Here is a 16,638-nt window from a genome sequence, read left to right on the forward strand (position 1 = left end):
TAAAAATGACCTGAGTGTAGTTTACTGGTAATGGTTTGCCTCAGAGTTTCCCAGAGTAGAAGCATCCAAGGCAGGGTTTTTCAATAATGCCTAGACCACAGACTTTAAACACAAGCACTTGGCTTTAGGCAAAAATAAATAAATAAAAAAATAAAAATAAAAATAAAAACTCAAGGGGTACCGAAGATGCAGAATGTGTTTTCTTTTTTTGTTCTCAACTGCAATACAATGTAATTATAAAAGCAGTGATAATTGAAATAAATCAGCAAATCAAAATAAATACTAAAATGATTATGTACAGTCATGGAAAAAAAAGAAAGTACACACTCTTACTAAACAAACAAATAATCTCAGGTGACAGTTTTCAATATGTACTAATTTCTTCCCCAAAAGTAAACCAACTTTCAGATATCAGGTTGGAAAAAATAAGTATACCCTTTATACTTCCACAATCATTAAGAGAGTAATTGGCAGTAATTAGGTGTAACTAATGAAATGCACAAGAGTAGTTAATCATCAAGAAGTGTGACTACCTCTATAAAAGGAAAACATTTGGCAGTCTGGTGTCTACATCATGCCAAGAAGAAAGGACATCAGCCATGACCTCAGAGAAGCAATTGTTGCTACTCATCTATCTAGGATGGGATATAAGACCATCTCCAGAGAACTTGACATTCACCAATGTCCTTTGGTGAACAACATCCTTTGGACTGATGAGACCTAGGTGGAGATGGTTGGTCATCATGCACAGCACCATGTTTGGCAAAAATCAAACAGTGCATCACCACAAACACCTCAAACCAACTGTTAAGCATGGTGGTAGAGGGGTAATGATTTGGGATTGTTTTGCAGCCACAGGACCTGGGAAACTCGCAGCCAATGATACAACCATGGACTCCACTTCATACCAAAAGAACTCCTACAGAATGTTTACTTCAAGTTATTGTTGCTAAATGTCTACATGCTAATTAATTATAGGATGTACTTATTTTTTCCCACCCAGGTTCTGAATGTTGGTCTACTATTTTTTTTTTTTGAAGGAGTGGGGGGATTTCTTCATATTGAAATCTTTTTCTTTAGTCACCTGAGGTTATTTGTTTTCTTGTAGAAGTTTTTGAGGACCACATTATTGTTTTGTAGGCCCTGATAACTAAAAACATAGAATTGAAGGAGGGTGTACTTCCTTTTTATTTTTTGACTGTATAAATGAGATTATGGCAAGCATTCAAATACACATCTAGGAGAAGCCTAATATATTGCCAATACATTATATGGCCCAAAGTTTTAGATACATGACCATCACACCTATATGTGCTTTTTGAACACCCCAATGAGAACATGAGTTGGCCTGGGACGCGGTCTGCATTTCAGTTCATCCCAAAGGTGTACATTGGGTTTGAGGTCAGGGTTCCATGCAGGCCACTCAAGATCTTCAACTCCAAACTCAGCAAACCATGTCTTCATGGATATCACTTTGTGCACAGGGGTATTGTCATGCTGGAACAGGTTTGGGCCCTTTAGTTCCAGTGAAGGGAAATTGAAATGCTAGACCAAGGACATCCTATACAGTTCTGTGCTTCCAACTTTGTGACAACAGCTTGGGGAAGACCCGCATATTGTTGTGATGGTCACTTGTCCATAAAGTTTTGGTCATATAGTGTATACTGGTGCATGAATATTCCTAGTTGTAATTATCATATTATTAACTGCAAATGTGGTTTAATTTAACAATATGGCTTCCTTCCTCATTATTCAGCAGCTTATAAAAGCACTTGATCCAGCACATTTTATTATTTTGCATGGTGAGCTAGAAGTAAGTACAGTGGTAGAAAGCATTCAGCTTAGGCAATGGTGAAAAACTGCTGTACCATTGAGAGTTGCAGCCAGTAAAAAATCCTTTCTGTGGAACTTACTGGGATGATGTGATTAATTATCTTCATGATAACTTACATGATTACGTTCAAGGTCAGAATTCAGTGTAGCTGAGACATTTCTCTGCTTTTGGCAAACTCCAACCCTGCAACTGTCCAAGTAACATGAAAGCCCATAGTTATGACTGAGGTCTGAATATTGATGCGCACAATTTCATTATTAACTTCTCATTACACATGTGTAACTTAATGTTGAACATAGCCCAAATGGAGTTGATCTATAGTAAAAAAATATATATATATTTTAATATATTTGCTAAATACAAAGGTAAATGAAATACATACATAAAATACATATTAAAATACAAGAAATTTATTAAACAAACAAAAAAATCTAAATAGACACAAATAATAGAAGGTAACATTCCAGGATCCATCAGCAGGTCTAGACTTTCCTCACTCTCCTCACTACATGCCTGTACTATTAGTTTCAATGTAGTTACTGAATAATTAATAGCAGTAACTGAATAATATACCGTAAGAGGAATAACTGAATAATAAGCAGGAACTTCAACTGGCAGCCAGCACTATTGTCCGAACCATGCTGTTATAGAAAATGAATAAAAACCTTTGGGCCATTCAGAGTCACCAATTTAACAGCGCTGTGGTATAAGGGTAATTAACTCACACAGGAACTTTCTTCATACCAACATCTCTACACAATCATAATCACACTTGATCAGAAATTATTCTATAGGAATATGAATCACAAAAGCGGGAGAACAGCAGGACGCAATTTATGTAACAATGCATCGAAAGCAAGCTAGCTTTGCTCCATTCTAACTTGCAGCCTTTAAATGGTGGCTTACCAGCATGCAGGTTTTCACATTTACCATGAAAAGCTTGAAAGGTACCAAAAAAGGTACACAGGATGTGGCATTTCATACAGTTACTTTATAACATATCTTCTCAATACCACAATTCTACATTCGTAGAGTAGGGCAACAAAGGGTTGGAAAAGTAATTGCTACTTAAAAGAAACAGCTGGAGGTTAACTGACAACAGGTCAGTAACATGACTGGGTATAAAAAGAGTATCTTAGTGAGGCAGAGTCTCTCAGAAATGAAGATGGGATGGAATCTGCATGGAAGCATATGTTGTTCTTAAACCTCTATATACCTTTCAGCATTGATGTTGCCTTTCCAGATGTGCAAGCTGCCCATTCCATAAGCACTAATGCACCCCCATACCATCAAAGATGCAGGCTTTTGAACTGAGCGCTGATAAAAAGCTAGATGGTCCCTCTCCTCTTTAGTCCTCTTTAGTTTAGAGGACGCAGCGTCCATGGTTTCGAGAAAGAATTTCAATTTTCAATATTTTAATGGAGTGCCACCTGAGGGCCTGAAGATCACGGGCATGCAATATTGATTTATGCCCTTGTCCCTTGCACACAGAGATTTCTCCAGATTCTCAGAATCGTTTGATGATATTATGTACTGTAAATGTTGAGATATTCATAGTCTTCGCAATTTTACATTGAGGAACATTATTCTGAAATAGTTCCACAAATTGTAGATACAGTTTTTCACAGATCGGTGAACCTCTGTCCATCTTTACTTCTGAGAAACTCTGCCTCTCTAAGATACTCTTTTTTATATCCAATCATGTTACTGACATGTTGCCAATTAACCTCCAGCTGTTTCTTTTTAGTAGCACTTACTTTTCCAGCCTTTTGTTGCCCCTGTCGCAACTTTTTTGAGATGAATTGCAGCCATCAAATTCAAAACGATACATAGAAAAAAATTGACGTTTTCTATGTTATATTGTGAATAACGTGGATTTATGAGATTTGCAAATCATTGCATGCTGTTTTTATTTACATTTATTTACATTTCACAAATTGTCCTAACTTTTTTGGAATTGGGTTTGTAGCTCCCTCGATGAGACTTTCCTTAACGTATGTGCAACGTCTTGTCTTGATAGAACGCTATATAATTTAAACCCTGATTTGTATTCACATTCATTAATTCACATGCAACCATGCATGTGTGAATCGGGATTATGTGGTATCTATTGAGCACTTTGTCTGGGCCGTTCTATGGTTCTTCTGTTTTGGATGGCATGTCAAGGTTCATTGAGTGGGCGTGGTTAAGGGGTAGAGGACTATCACTCCAAGTTCCAGTTGACCAGATTACTTGTCAGGTTTTTCAAAGACCAGACAGTAAAGCCATATCTACCAAACCATGCCGCACTGAGTAAGGAATCAAACGAATCAAATCTTGCACAGTTCGATTCAGTTGAATGGTTAGTGCGAACGACTCGAATCGGTGGCCGCTGACACAGAGCTCGCGCTGCTTCTCTCCAGTGGCGGATCTTAACGAGTGCGCGCGCGCGTCAGTAACGGACGCGCGCGAGACAGCAGAGAAGCGGGCGAATCGAAGAACGGTGGTGTGTATTTCCCCCGCCATTCAGTCGCCGCACGCACATCCAACTCACTTCGAGCAACGGCAGCGGTCGTCGGTCAGCACGTATCCCTCTGAAACAATGATTGCGAAGCTGCTCTTCGTGTACAGCTTGCTCGTCAGCGGCAGTGAAGGTACGGTGAAGTGATGCTGAGGTGACTGGCGCGCGTGGGAGCGTTTGGGCTAGTCTGAGTGTGCACAGAGTGTGAGTGAGAGCTGAAAGGCTGTGTGGAAGAAAGGAGACGCCACAGCACCGGGGCTTAATTTTGTTTGGTGGCGTTTTGCAGTTCTGGCACGTCCTGTTGGAGAAAACGTTTCTTTTGACAGCTTAACCCGGGCTTGTTTAGAGAGTAAATGCCTTGGTCTTCGCACTGGCTTTACAGTGCATGAACACGTTGTGCATGATTACACTCTTAAGAGGATACATTTAAATGCCTCTGGCTCGATGTCGGTATTTGCAGCGGAAAACGGAAAAGTGCTCTGAATATTGCTGGGGTGATAGAAATGGGAGATCAGCTCGCGATGAGTCTCACGTTGTTTTTATTTTTTTTTATTATTTTTTTTTTTTTGCAAAGATCTTAAATGTATCTTAAATGTGGAGTGGTTTGATGCAGGGCGAGCATTTGGACAGCAGAGTGTGTTAACCCGTCCGTCGCCGCTACTCTCACGAGGCAGTATCCATCACTGATCTCAGTTCACTCTTCTGCTGTTATTAACTTGTACACTTCTTGGTCCGAGTCTGAGCGCTGAGTGAGCATGACATGGTGCTCTCGCGCTGTGCTGACCGAGTCCGCGTGCACACGGGTGTGTGTTGCCTGCTGGGACACACTTCGGTTCTTTCCACAGGACAGCAGGTGGAGATAGAGCACTTTATACTGACCAGTACGCATACTCGCTAAGGAGGCAGTGTCTCGTACCGCACTAAATAGTAAGTCTACATGAAAGTAGAACGATTAGATTTAGCAAAAACTGCTTACTGCTGTAATAAGTACAGTAGGGTGAATATATATAGAGAACCGCAAGCTATCATAAACTTAAACTCAGCAAAAATTACACTGGCGCTATTACTAGCACCTCTTTTTGGGTTTATTATGAAGATTGGACCTATAGACTATAGAGAATTTCATAAATAAAAAGGAATACTAGAGTACCAGAGAAGCTAGTACTCTCACGCTCAGAAAAAGGGCACTAAACTATACCTTTCCTGGTCACTAGGATGGTACCCTACAACGAGCATGAAACTTTACTCTGAAAACTAGTTCAAGCTTATTTTTATATACCTTGAATCAGTGGTCACCAACCCTTTTCCTGGAGATCTACCTTCCTGAAGACTTTAGCTCTAACCATAATGGTGCCCACCTGACCATCTAATTATTGCCTTAAGAAGTTCTTGATCAGCTGAAACAGGTGTGTTAGATTTTGGTTGGAGATGAAACCTGCAGGAAGGTAGATCTCAAGGAAGACGAATAATGGGCATTGCTTTAAATTATAAATGGGGTAACATGGAGGACACATAGGGTCCCTGGTTCGATCCTAATTTCGGTTACTGTCTGTGTGCAGTTTCTGTGCATGTTATTTTTGTGTCCACATGGGTTTCTTCCGAGTTGTCCTGTTTCTTCTCATCTCCCAAAAACATTCCACTAGATGGATTGGATATGCTAAATTGTCCTAGGTACGTGTACCCTGCAGTGCACTGGCAGCCCTTTCAGGGTTTGTTCCCATCTTGCATCCACTGTTCATGGAATTAGGCTCTGGATCCATCTGGCAAGGATAGAGTTTTCCTGAAGATTAAAAAATGCATAATAGTCATAAAGGTATACTATACCCATGTTTCCAAGTGAAAGATACATATTAGCGGTACAAATGATGTATCATTGTTCCCTTAATTTCACCATGGTTCTGTTAGGGTGGTTGGAGGTGTTAAAGGGATCATTTATGTTACCTTTACATTTATACATTTAAGCATGTACTGTATATCTTATCTGTGGAAGTGAATGTAGTGTATCTTTAAAACTAATTAAGGTACAACTTTTGTCATTAAGAACCTGTTATGTTCCACAGTTACCATAATTTAATTTTAAAAAATACAATACTTGCCTTCCCAGATCAAGGTTGCATGCTAAATGTGTAAGAGGTATAACTTTAAAGGAAAAGTCAGTGGTTGTCTGCCACATTGACATTACAAGGGGACATTGCTAGCACAGTTACAGTGGTATTTTATAGGAGAAAACATTTCAGCAATTCCAAACATAAGGGATAATGGTCAGATTTCACTGTTAGCTAATAAAAAACAAAAGGCATTTATGTCATATTTATGAGAAGCCCAATATAGAAGTAGTGGAGACAACAAACATTGGACCTCATGTTCCAGATTGCAATGCAGTGGTATGGTGCTGTTGCAGTGAGTTATGGTAGACTGACTCAGCTCACTTAGTTTGCGATCTGTGAGATGACAAGCATGAAGGTGAATGTTGAAATTATAAGTATGAAAGTTGAAGCTTCGGGATCTATTTGAAATAGATTAAACACTGCACCAGTCTCTTGATGTAGATATGAAGCAAGGTCTAATTCCCACTGGCACCATTATCAGCAGGTAGTTCAAAAGCATTGTGGGTAATGTAGGAAACCATTAACCAAAATGAAAATAGACCAAAATTTTGATGAAAGAAGTTTAAACTAAAATGTCATCTCAGAAATTCATTACTATATAAATCTTGGACACCATTTTAGATCACATGATATCATAAAGGTTAATATGCAAGTTGTTCAGGGTGGTATTTTCCTTAAACTGTTCTGTCCCCGTGGCAAACAATGTTACAGATGTTATGAATGGGTTTATTAGCACAAGAGCTCTGTGCTGTTTTGTTGATGAATGTTCCCGATAATTGAGAACATTTTAAAATATCTAGTAGTGCTTAACCTAAAGAGCTTCACAAGATACACTATATGGCCAAAAGTATGTGGACATCTGACCATCACACATCATACATATATGGATCTTCCCTAGACCGTACCCACAAAGTTGGATGTATACGATTGTCAAGAATGTCTTTCTGTGCTGTAGCTTTACAATTTCCTGCCACTGGAACTAAGGTGCCAAAACTTGTTCCAGCATGACAATGCCCCTGTACACAAAGCGAGATCCATGAAGACATGGTTTGCTGAGATTAGCATGGAAGAACTTGAGTGGCCTGCACATAACCCGGACTTCAACCCCACTGAACACTTGGGATGAACTGAAATGTAGACAGCACCACAGGCTTGCTCACACGACAGCAGTGCCTGACCTCATTAATGCTCTTGTGGCTGATTGAGCAAATTCCCACAGCCACACTTCAGTATCTGGTAGAAAGCCTTTCCAGAAGAGTGGAGGTTATTATAACAGCAAAGGGGTTCTAAATCTGGAATAGGATGTCCAAAAAGACATGTGGGTGTGATGGTCAGGTGTCCAAAAACTTTTGTTTCACTTCTTTGAGTTTAGGAATAAAAAGCTCTCTGGCTCCAAGACATATCCAAAATATTATTGTACACATTTTAATTAATGACCCTAATATTTGAATTTATGTTCATGAATAAATATGTAAGGAGTGGTGCATGGAATTAATCTTACAGTTAAAGTGGTCCCTGAGTGCAGAGTTTGAGAACTTCTGGAGTAAATTGTTGCCGCTCTTGAGTCCCCTGTGGAATAGAACCTACAAGTTTATATCCTTTTGCTTCTGTTTGTCCTTGTTTGGTAAAGCAGCTATTTGTGAAATGTAAAAAAAAAAAAAAGAAACGAGAAAAAAGTAGGCCATATATACATGGAGTGTGCTGAAATAACTGAAATGTATTTGATCTTGTCTCTCTCACACAATCTCTGTGGTGAACTTCTTTGAGAGAGACATTCAGGTTGGACCACTTGACTCTCAGGTCGTAGTTAATGTATGTTGTCGAGGAGCTCTGTCAATTTAGTTTAATTGGAGATCACTGTGATGAATATGTGCTGTACTAGTCTCAGGGGAGACAGTCCATCGTGTTGTTGAGTGCCGTAATGACAGTATTGCTCTAAATCTCATGCTCAAAAGGCAGTAGCAGGAGCAGTAATAAATGCCCAGAAGCAATGTTCCTGTGTGAAAACGGTGTCACCTGACAGTAATGAGAATGAAAGTGTGACCACTGCTCTTTAGAACTTTGTTTGGTCCCCAAACGGGTTTATTAAAATTGTGTTATTCTTTTCACATGACCTTTACACAGATTCTAAACACACACTTGTATGTTTGCTTAGCTGAACTCATAGCGCACTGTGTGTTAATAGTGTGCTTCTGTAATGCCTCTGCCATTACTTCTCAACCTTTTAAATGGTTATTTCTAACAAGTCACATTTAATGCTAATTAAAAGTGCACATTTATGTTCGAACACCACTAAAAATCACAAATGAGTCAGTGCTTGTTTGAACCACTAACACATCTCACTATAATGAATCTCAGAGTTTGTCTCTTGTGAAATTAATTTTTAATGAAAAAATGACTAAATGAACTGCAAGGCTGTCATGTACCAATCGAGCACACCTATCAATGGGCTACTTGATGTGCATAATTGTCTGAAATGTGATCAGTTCTCCTGGTTTGAGGGCATTATTTTTTAATTTAGGCCTGTCGTGTGACTAACGTTTTAGCGTCAGTGGTCCCAACTGGCTAATTATCTGTCATTTAGCAAGCTGCGTTTATTTTGGTAACAGTCTGATATGTTGCACAGTTCAGAGTTATGCCAAGTGAGCTCATGAATATTTAATGCCACATCCAGAACATTCATCCCCCAAAAAATGGTTTAATAAGAAAATGGCCATGGCAGTCAAAAATGTGCACACATTTTTTTTTTTTTTTTTTTTTAAAGAACAGAATAATTATGCACCATCATAGGCAAGTGCATTAATAAAGTACATCTAAACAAAATAAATGATAAAAAAATAAATAAATTTAAAACCAGATGTGCTTTACGGTTGAAAGACATTATGTCTCGGACAATTTCCATTTCCAGAGGGAGCAGCAAAACCTAAATGCAATGACTAAATTTTCAACTACAAGAAATATTCTTAACAGTGCGATAATTAAAATGCACTCAGACCTGTTCACTTAAAAAGAATGATTCATTTCACCACACATACAAATCTGTTATCAGAACATACCATCTTTACTCAGTAACCAAAGTTGTTCCAAGAGACACTAAACCTTTTTATCATTTTTTCTGTAATATATGAATTCTTACTTAGTGTAAAGTGATTATTAGCCTGGGGCTAATTTATGAAATGACTCTCTCCCAGGGTGTCATCTTCTCAAATGATATCATGACATGGTAGTGTTACCTGGATATTGAAATGTCTCTTGACAATGTTTGCAAGCAGCAATGCTTAAAATACTGCCACTCTTCAAATAGCATTTTCCTAGGATGTCAGCAGGAACCCCAGTGTGACACCCACTTGCGCCATAAAACACACTGCTGTGTGTGTTAATTAGTTTCCTGGATAATGGATCATTGTGCAGTAAATCAAAAATGAATCTCAGTCCTACTTACAGTTTAGGCTACGTATCTGACAGCACAGACTGAAACATTTCCTTATTGAAAAGTTTAAAAACAAATGTGCCTGTTTTCAATTCGGACAAAAAAAATACATAATAAAGGGATATTCAAATTGCTTAAAAAAACAACAACAAAAAAAGAAGAGAAACTAGGCAAAGGACTATCAAGCCTGACTGGCGCTTTGATGCACAGAGAGCAAAAAGAGAGTGTGTAAAAGTAGATGAGAACAGTTGCTGGTGAAATAAATTCCTTAACCTAGTAGATCCGGTAATATGTCAAACCTGATGAGATTTGATTAAACAGGGGATTAATCTCTGTCAAGGAAATTGCAGTTTTTTACTGTGTGAACAGCAGCTCTGTTGCTGCCGGAGATTAGAGAATCAGGGCAAACACACAACAACCAAACACAGAAACAGATGTTTTTGGCAAGGAAATATCAGCAGTAAGTTAACAATTTTGTGACTTTTAGAAGAGAAAGGTAACTATTATTAAGTTCATATGTGAACATGTTTGGATTCAGCAGCTAGCACCTAAAGTATAGTATTTATTAGTTAGCTAGTGTTCAGACTCCACATCAAATGAATATAATAGACAATATTTACATAGCGGTGCAATATAGACCAGAGTGTAAATTTGTACTTTATTGAACATTATTATAATCTATTTAAATTGATTCTAATATTTCAGAATCAGTACAGAAACACTTGCAGACTTTATGATGATGATGATGATGATGATGATGCATTTTTTACTTACTTACTTATTTACACAGATTCAGCAGCGTTTCTGGATTTAGCTTCCAAATTCCTACACAGTCTGTCAGTATACTGTAAGAAGTAATACCGTTTGTATTAGTGTGTAAATCTTGTTATCATAGGTCATCTACACTAATAGGCAGGGATGGACTGGCCATCAGGATGTTTGGTTCTGATTGCTTCAGTTATCCATTTCCTTTGTGTGTGGATGCATGTAAACTAGACAATGATAGAGAGAACATGCCAGAAGCTTCTGGTAATTGTGAAGATGTAGAGAGCAGTGTTGAGAAAGCAGGTACATAGTGGCATAGCCTAGCCAAGTTAGCTAAATAAAGCTAAGTAATGATAAGTACTCTTGTTTCTTTCAGCCTATTTTTTTTTTTTTTGTTCTTGTTTTGCCACTCAGAAAATGTACTACTTAATTCTATTTAAAGGCAAACACTGGCTGGCAAGAGATGACTTACTACTTTTCTAGTACTTTTCACTAAAAGTGCTTTACATAGTATGGGGTGGGGGGTGGGGGGTCTCCTCAAACACCACTAGTGTGTAGTATCCACCTGGATGATGCGACGGCAGTCGTAGTGCACCAGAACACCCACCACACACCAGCTACAGTTGCGATAAAAATTATTCAACCCCCATTGCAAATCAGGTTTATTGTCAAAATTTACAGACTTTCAGCTGTTTGCAATAAACAAATCAAACAAAAGTAATCAAAATAGTTCAACACAACGAATGTTTCAAGTGGTTTCCCCAAATTCAACTGAAAATGCAACTGATAATGATTTGTCCTGTTTCAAAATTATTCAACCCAATGAATAGAATGCAAAACTGGTGTTGTCTCAAGCACACCTGATGCAACTATTCAAGGGCCTCATTAGTTGCACCAGGTGTGCTTGAGCTGGAAAACATAAAATACCTGAACTGACTAGGGGCAGAAAATTTATGGAGTACCTGGGCGGGGCAGAAAAAAGGAAGCTATCAGTGGCTGCAACCAGATTTCTGAGAAGGCAGGTTGTGAAAAATCCTTGAGTGACTGCAAAAGACCTGCAGCAAGACTGGTGGCAGCAGGCACTGAGTTTTCAGTGAGCACAGTAGGGCGGGTACTAAATGCAGAAGGTTTCCATGCCAGACCTCCAAGACGTACACCACTACTGACCCAAAAGCACAAGAAAATGCGACTCACAACTACATAAATAATCCACAGAATTTTTGGGATTCTGTTCTGTGGAGCGATGAAACAAAACTTTTCGGCACGATGGATCAGATGTTTTGCGCGGCTGCCAAGGGTGTAACCTGGCCTGAGCATTCGGGGCTGTAGCGGTTTGGAGCGGTTTGTCACTACGTAACTGAATGTCAGTAAAAGAAGAGGACGGTGTTGTAATTTTATGTCTTCAGTGACTAAAGACGAGACCAATCAGACAGGGTTTACAGGAAAATATGTGGAAACACTAGTGTCTTTTTGGCTGACAATCTCAGTTCTGCCAAACACTAGCTCACACAGTCAGTGTGAGGAAAAATATATATATATGCCAATTGTTTTTTTTTTAAACCAGCAAATGGGTTGAAACTGAAACACTAACATCCTCTCATGCTGAGCAGGAAAACAAGGTGTGTAAATTTCTATACAATATGAGTTCCAGTTATGTGAACATGATATGATCAGAGCATAAGGAAAGATAATGTACTTTGCATGGCACTGTAGCAGCTGAACCCATACAATGATAGCTTAGTTGTGCCTCCTCTTGGCTAGCGACACCAAACTAGCTTAATCTAATATTAGATAGGCAAAAAGTTTGATATTTTATCAGTCTGGTAGTTATGCAAACAGTGACAACACCTGAGGCAAGTTTTATGATAAATCCAACTTTTTCTGAATATGTCATATCATACATACATCTGATCATGTCATTTCAGTTTGTACATTACAGGAAGATGGCGGCACAGCAGCAGCACACAGCAGCCTCCCCAGATCTAAAATGGTGCTATTTTTGTCTTATAGCCTGTTTTTTTTTTTACACTACATAGACATCAGAGAAACCGGTGTTCATGTTTACCATCGCCAGACACTGTTAAAATACAGAAATCATGCAACAACCAACCTGCATGATGATCTGTTGGAGAAGCTATGTAATCTCAGCTTGCTGTGAAGACCAGGCCTCCAGTTCTCTGCGTTGCCTGATGATAGTGGCCGGGGGAGAGGACGCCAAAGCGGTGTGCGAGGAAGTGGGAGCGTGGAAATAGGGTGGGGGTCCATGGTAGGCTTAAAGCAAACACTAGATGGCCGGCTCGTCCGTCCATCCTGCTCTCCAATGTCTGCTCTCTGGACAATAAACTGGACTACATCCGACTCCAGCAGGCAATGCGACATGAGATTAGAGACTGCTGCATCTTTGTTTTCACGGAGTTGTGGTTCAGCGACCGAGTTTTGGATGTCGCCATTCAGCTAGATGGGCTTGCCTCATTTCGTGCCAACAGAAATGCAGCTCTGTGCGGTAAGGCTCGTGGTAGTGACTTGTGTGTTTACATCAACATGGAATGGTGCAAGAACTCTGTGCTAGTTTCTAGTTACTGCTCATCGCTGGTGGAGTTTGTGACCGTTAGATGCAGACCATTTTGTTTACCAAGGGAATTCACCACTGTTCTGATAATCGGAGTATACATTCCCCCTAGCACTAATGTTAAGGAGGCGCTCTGTGAACTGAATGGGGCTATTAGCGAACTGCAGAACACACACCCCGATGGACTGTTTATCATCGCTGGAGATTTCAATCATGCGAATCTCAAGTCAGTGCTCCCTAAATTTCACCAACATGTGGACTTTGCAATGAGAGCGGCGAACATGCTGGATCTCCATCCCCAGCGCATACAGGGCAGAGTCCCGCCCCCACATCGGCTACTCAGACCACATCTCTGTTATGCTAATCCCAGCATACAGACCGCTCGTCAGACATTCCAAACTGGTTTAAAAGCAGGTGAAAACCTGGCCAGCCATCAGCCATCACTGACATCTTCAACATCTCCCTGATCAGCGCCATCATTCCAATGTGCTGCAAGGCTACCATTGTCCCCGTGCTGAAGAAGTCTTCAATGTTCTGCCTCAATGACTACTGTCCATCATCATGAAGTGCTTTGAGAGGCTCGTCATGAGGCACATCAAGACCCTGCTGCCCCCTTCACTGGACTCGCTGCAGTTCGTGTATCGCCCCAGCCACTCAACAGATGATGCAATTGCCACCATCCTACATCTGGCCCTCACCCACCGGACAAGAAGGACACCCACATTCGAATGCCGTTCATAGACTTCAGTTCAGCATTCAACACATTAATTCCTGAACAGCTGATTGGAAAGCTGAACCTACTGGGCCTAAACACATTCATCTGCAACTGGATCCTGGACTTCCTGACTGGGAGACCTCAATCAGTCCGCATTGGGAACAGCATCTTCAGCACCACCACACTGGGCACGGGGGCCATTTCAGGGCTTTGTGCTCAGTCCATTACTGTTGATTCTGCTGACTCATGCAGCAATCCACGGCTACAGTCACATCATCAAGTTCGCTGATGACACGACCTTGGTGGGTCTCATCAACAAGAACAATGAGTCAGCATACAGAATGGAGGTGCAGCGATTAACAGACTGGTGCAGAGCCAACAACCTGTCTCTGAATGTGGACAAAACAAAAGTGATGGTTGTTGACCACAGGAGAGCATGGAGCGACCACTCTCCACTGAACATCAATGGCTCCTCCATGGAGATCGTCAAGAGCACCAAATTCCTTGGTGTTCACCTGACGGAGAACCCTACCTGGTCCTTCAACACTAGCTCCATAACCAAGAAAGCCCAGCAGTGTCTCTACTTTCTGCGAAGGCTGAAGAAAGCCCATCTCCCACCTTCCATCCTCACCACGTTCTATAGAGGAACTATTGAGAGCATCCTGAGCAGCTGCATCACTGTCTGGTTTGGAAATTGCACCTCATCAGATCGCAAGACCCTGCAATGATAGTGAGGACAGCTGAGAAGATTATTGGGGTCTCTCTTCCCTCCATCATAGACATTTACGCCACATGCTGCATCCACAAAGCCACGAGCATTGTGGATGACCCCACACACCCCTCACATACACTCTTCACCCTCCTGCCATCTGGAAAAAGGTACCGAAGCATTCGGGCCCTCACGGTCAGACTGTGCAACAGCTTCTTCCCCAAAACCATCAGACTCCTCAATACTCAGAAACTGGACTGACACACATGTGCACACACACATACACACACACACACACACACTGAGCTGAACACCATCCCACTCCCAATGCAATATTTGCACACAATCCAGCATTGACGCTATTGCATTTTTGATGCTACTGTATTATAAAAATATAGCATTTCATTTATTGTCACTATTATACACTTTACCTGGCTGCTACCACAATAACTGCTATGTCCATATTTGGTATAAGCTAATCTGCTGAAGACTAAGTCAAAGCTCACATTGATACCATTTTTAAAATTATATTGTTACTCCTTGGCACCTATCTTTTGCACTACCTGCTATATCAGACACTTCTACACTAAAACTGTGTACTGGTCGCTACACTGCCACTTACTGTGCCTATTGTCCTGCTTTAGTAGTATTGTATTTTCCTGTGTTGTTACCACACATTTCCACGTGCACTTTGTGTAGAATGTGATCTTATTTAGTCTCATGCAGTTAGTGTGTTGTTTTATGTAGCATCTGATCCTTGTTTCATTTCACTGTGAGCTATACCAGCTGTATATGGTAGAAATGACAATAAAGCCACTTGAACTTGATTTTGAACTTGAATACATTGACATATGCTAAAATTACTGAAGGAACTACAATATCTATATGAGATTTTAGTAAGATGCGATTAGGATCTATGTTTTATTAGCGTGGTCCAAAAACATTGCTGTTGTATATGTTATGTCTGCTGTTGCCAGAGAAACAATGTAGCAGTCAATACAATACAAGCGTTTTTAAATCTTTTTGAAGCTGGGATGCTGTACTGTAGTGATAGTAGTTCTCAGTTTTGACTGCAGTAGGCTACCCTGAGTGGTACACTCCTGCTGTGCATCCAGTTCAGTAGTCCAATGTCAGTGAATGCGAAGCACACAACTCAACTGTAATCACAGCTGCAGAGCAGTAAAAATAATAAGCCTTTCATTGATTTTCATTATGTACGCTGGGTTAAAAGAAAAGACCAGAATGCATGTGCTATGGTGACTACAATGATTTGTATTGATGTTCATTCTTTGGAATGAAACCCTTTTTTTCCCTTACTTTTTCATTGACAGTCTCCCATGCTGAGCTGCTTGGACAGCAGACGCTAGGTGCATCACTAGCACCTGTTGATATGTGTGTGCCAACAGTTCTGGCAGCTTAACATTAGAGCAGGTTGACATATGTGCTAGGTTGAAAATGAGTGGCTTAGCCACACATTTATTTAGGCAAGCACTGAATAATGGCATGATTGATCTGAAATATAGATGTGAATTCTGTCACTACTTCACTGAACGGAGAACCACAGTAATTTAAATACGTGTGTTTTCTCTCTTGTGTCCTTCAACTCACTCCTTATACCCTCACACACCTATTACAGTCTATCAGCAATGCAATAGAAAATAATATATTCTGAAAATATGCCTGCTGTTAGGCCAATTTAATATTTTCTGCAGTCTTCATTTTCTTGGAAAAAAGACTATAGCACAGCATCTTGTGCTTTCAAGTATCAGGAGCTCCATGAAGGACTGTAAGTGTTCCAGTACTGTGCCCTCCTGCTGTTATATATGTAAGATATTGAAAATGTTTCTACTTGACCTGCTCTCCTCCTGTATTTTTAGATGCCATGTAATTTAACTTTTATAGGTTGTCCTATAAAAGACATGTCAAGAGGTTCATGGGAAATTGCTGGTGTATGACTTCTTTATGGGCATAAATCGATTGTATTATGTGGTTAATTGAGTGAATGGAG

General features: G+C 40.1%; 1 protein-coding gene across 3 annotated transcripts in view; it reads left to right on the top strand.

Moving 5' to 3' along the window:
- The first annotated feature begins 4,157 nt into the window (after positions 1–4,157).
- The window catches only part of ncam2 (neural cell adhesion molecule 2), a 214,451-nt gene continuing 201,970 nt past the window's right edge, over positions 4,158–16,638 (top strand). For all 3 annotated transcript variants that reach the window (XM_017469130.3, XM_017469131.3, XM_017469133.3), the window contains exon 1: positions 4,158–4,467. In XM_017469130.3, coding sequence (XP_017324619.1) covers positions 4,173–4,467 — 295 coding nt within the window. In that variant the 5' untranslated portion in view covers positions 4,158–4,172. The remainder of the gene's footprint in view (positions 4,468–16,638) is intronic.

The sequence above is a fragment of the Ictalurus punctatus genome, chromosome 6 (assembly GCF_001660625.3).
Source record: "Ictalurus punctatus breed USDA103 chromosome 6, Coco_2.0, whole genome shotgun sequence".
Lineage (NCBI taxonomy): Eukaryota > Metazoa > Chordata > Actinopteri > Siluriformes > Ictaluridae > Ictalurus > Ictalurus punctatus.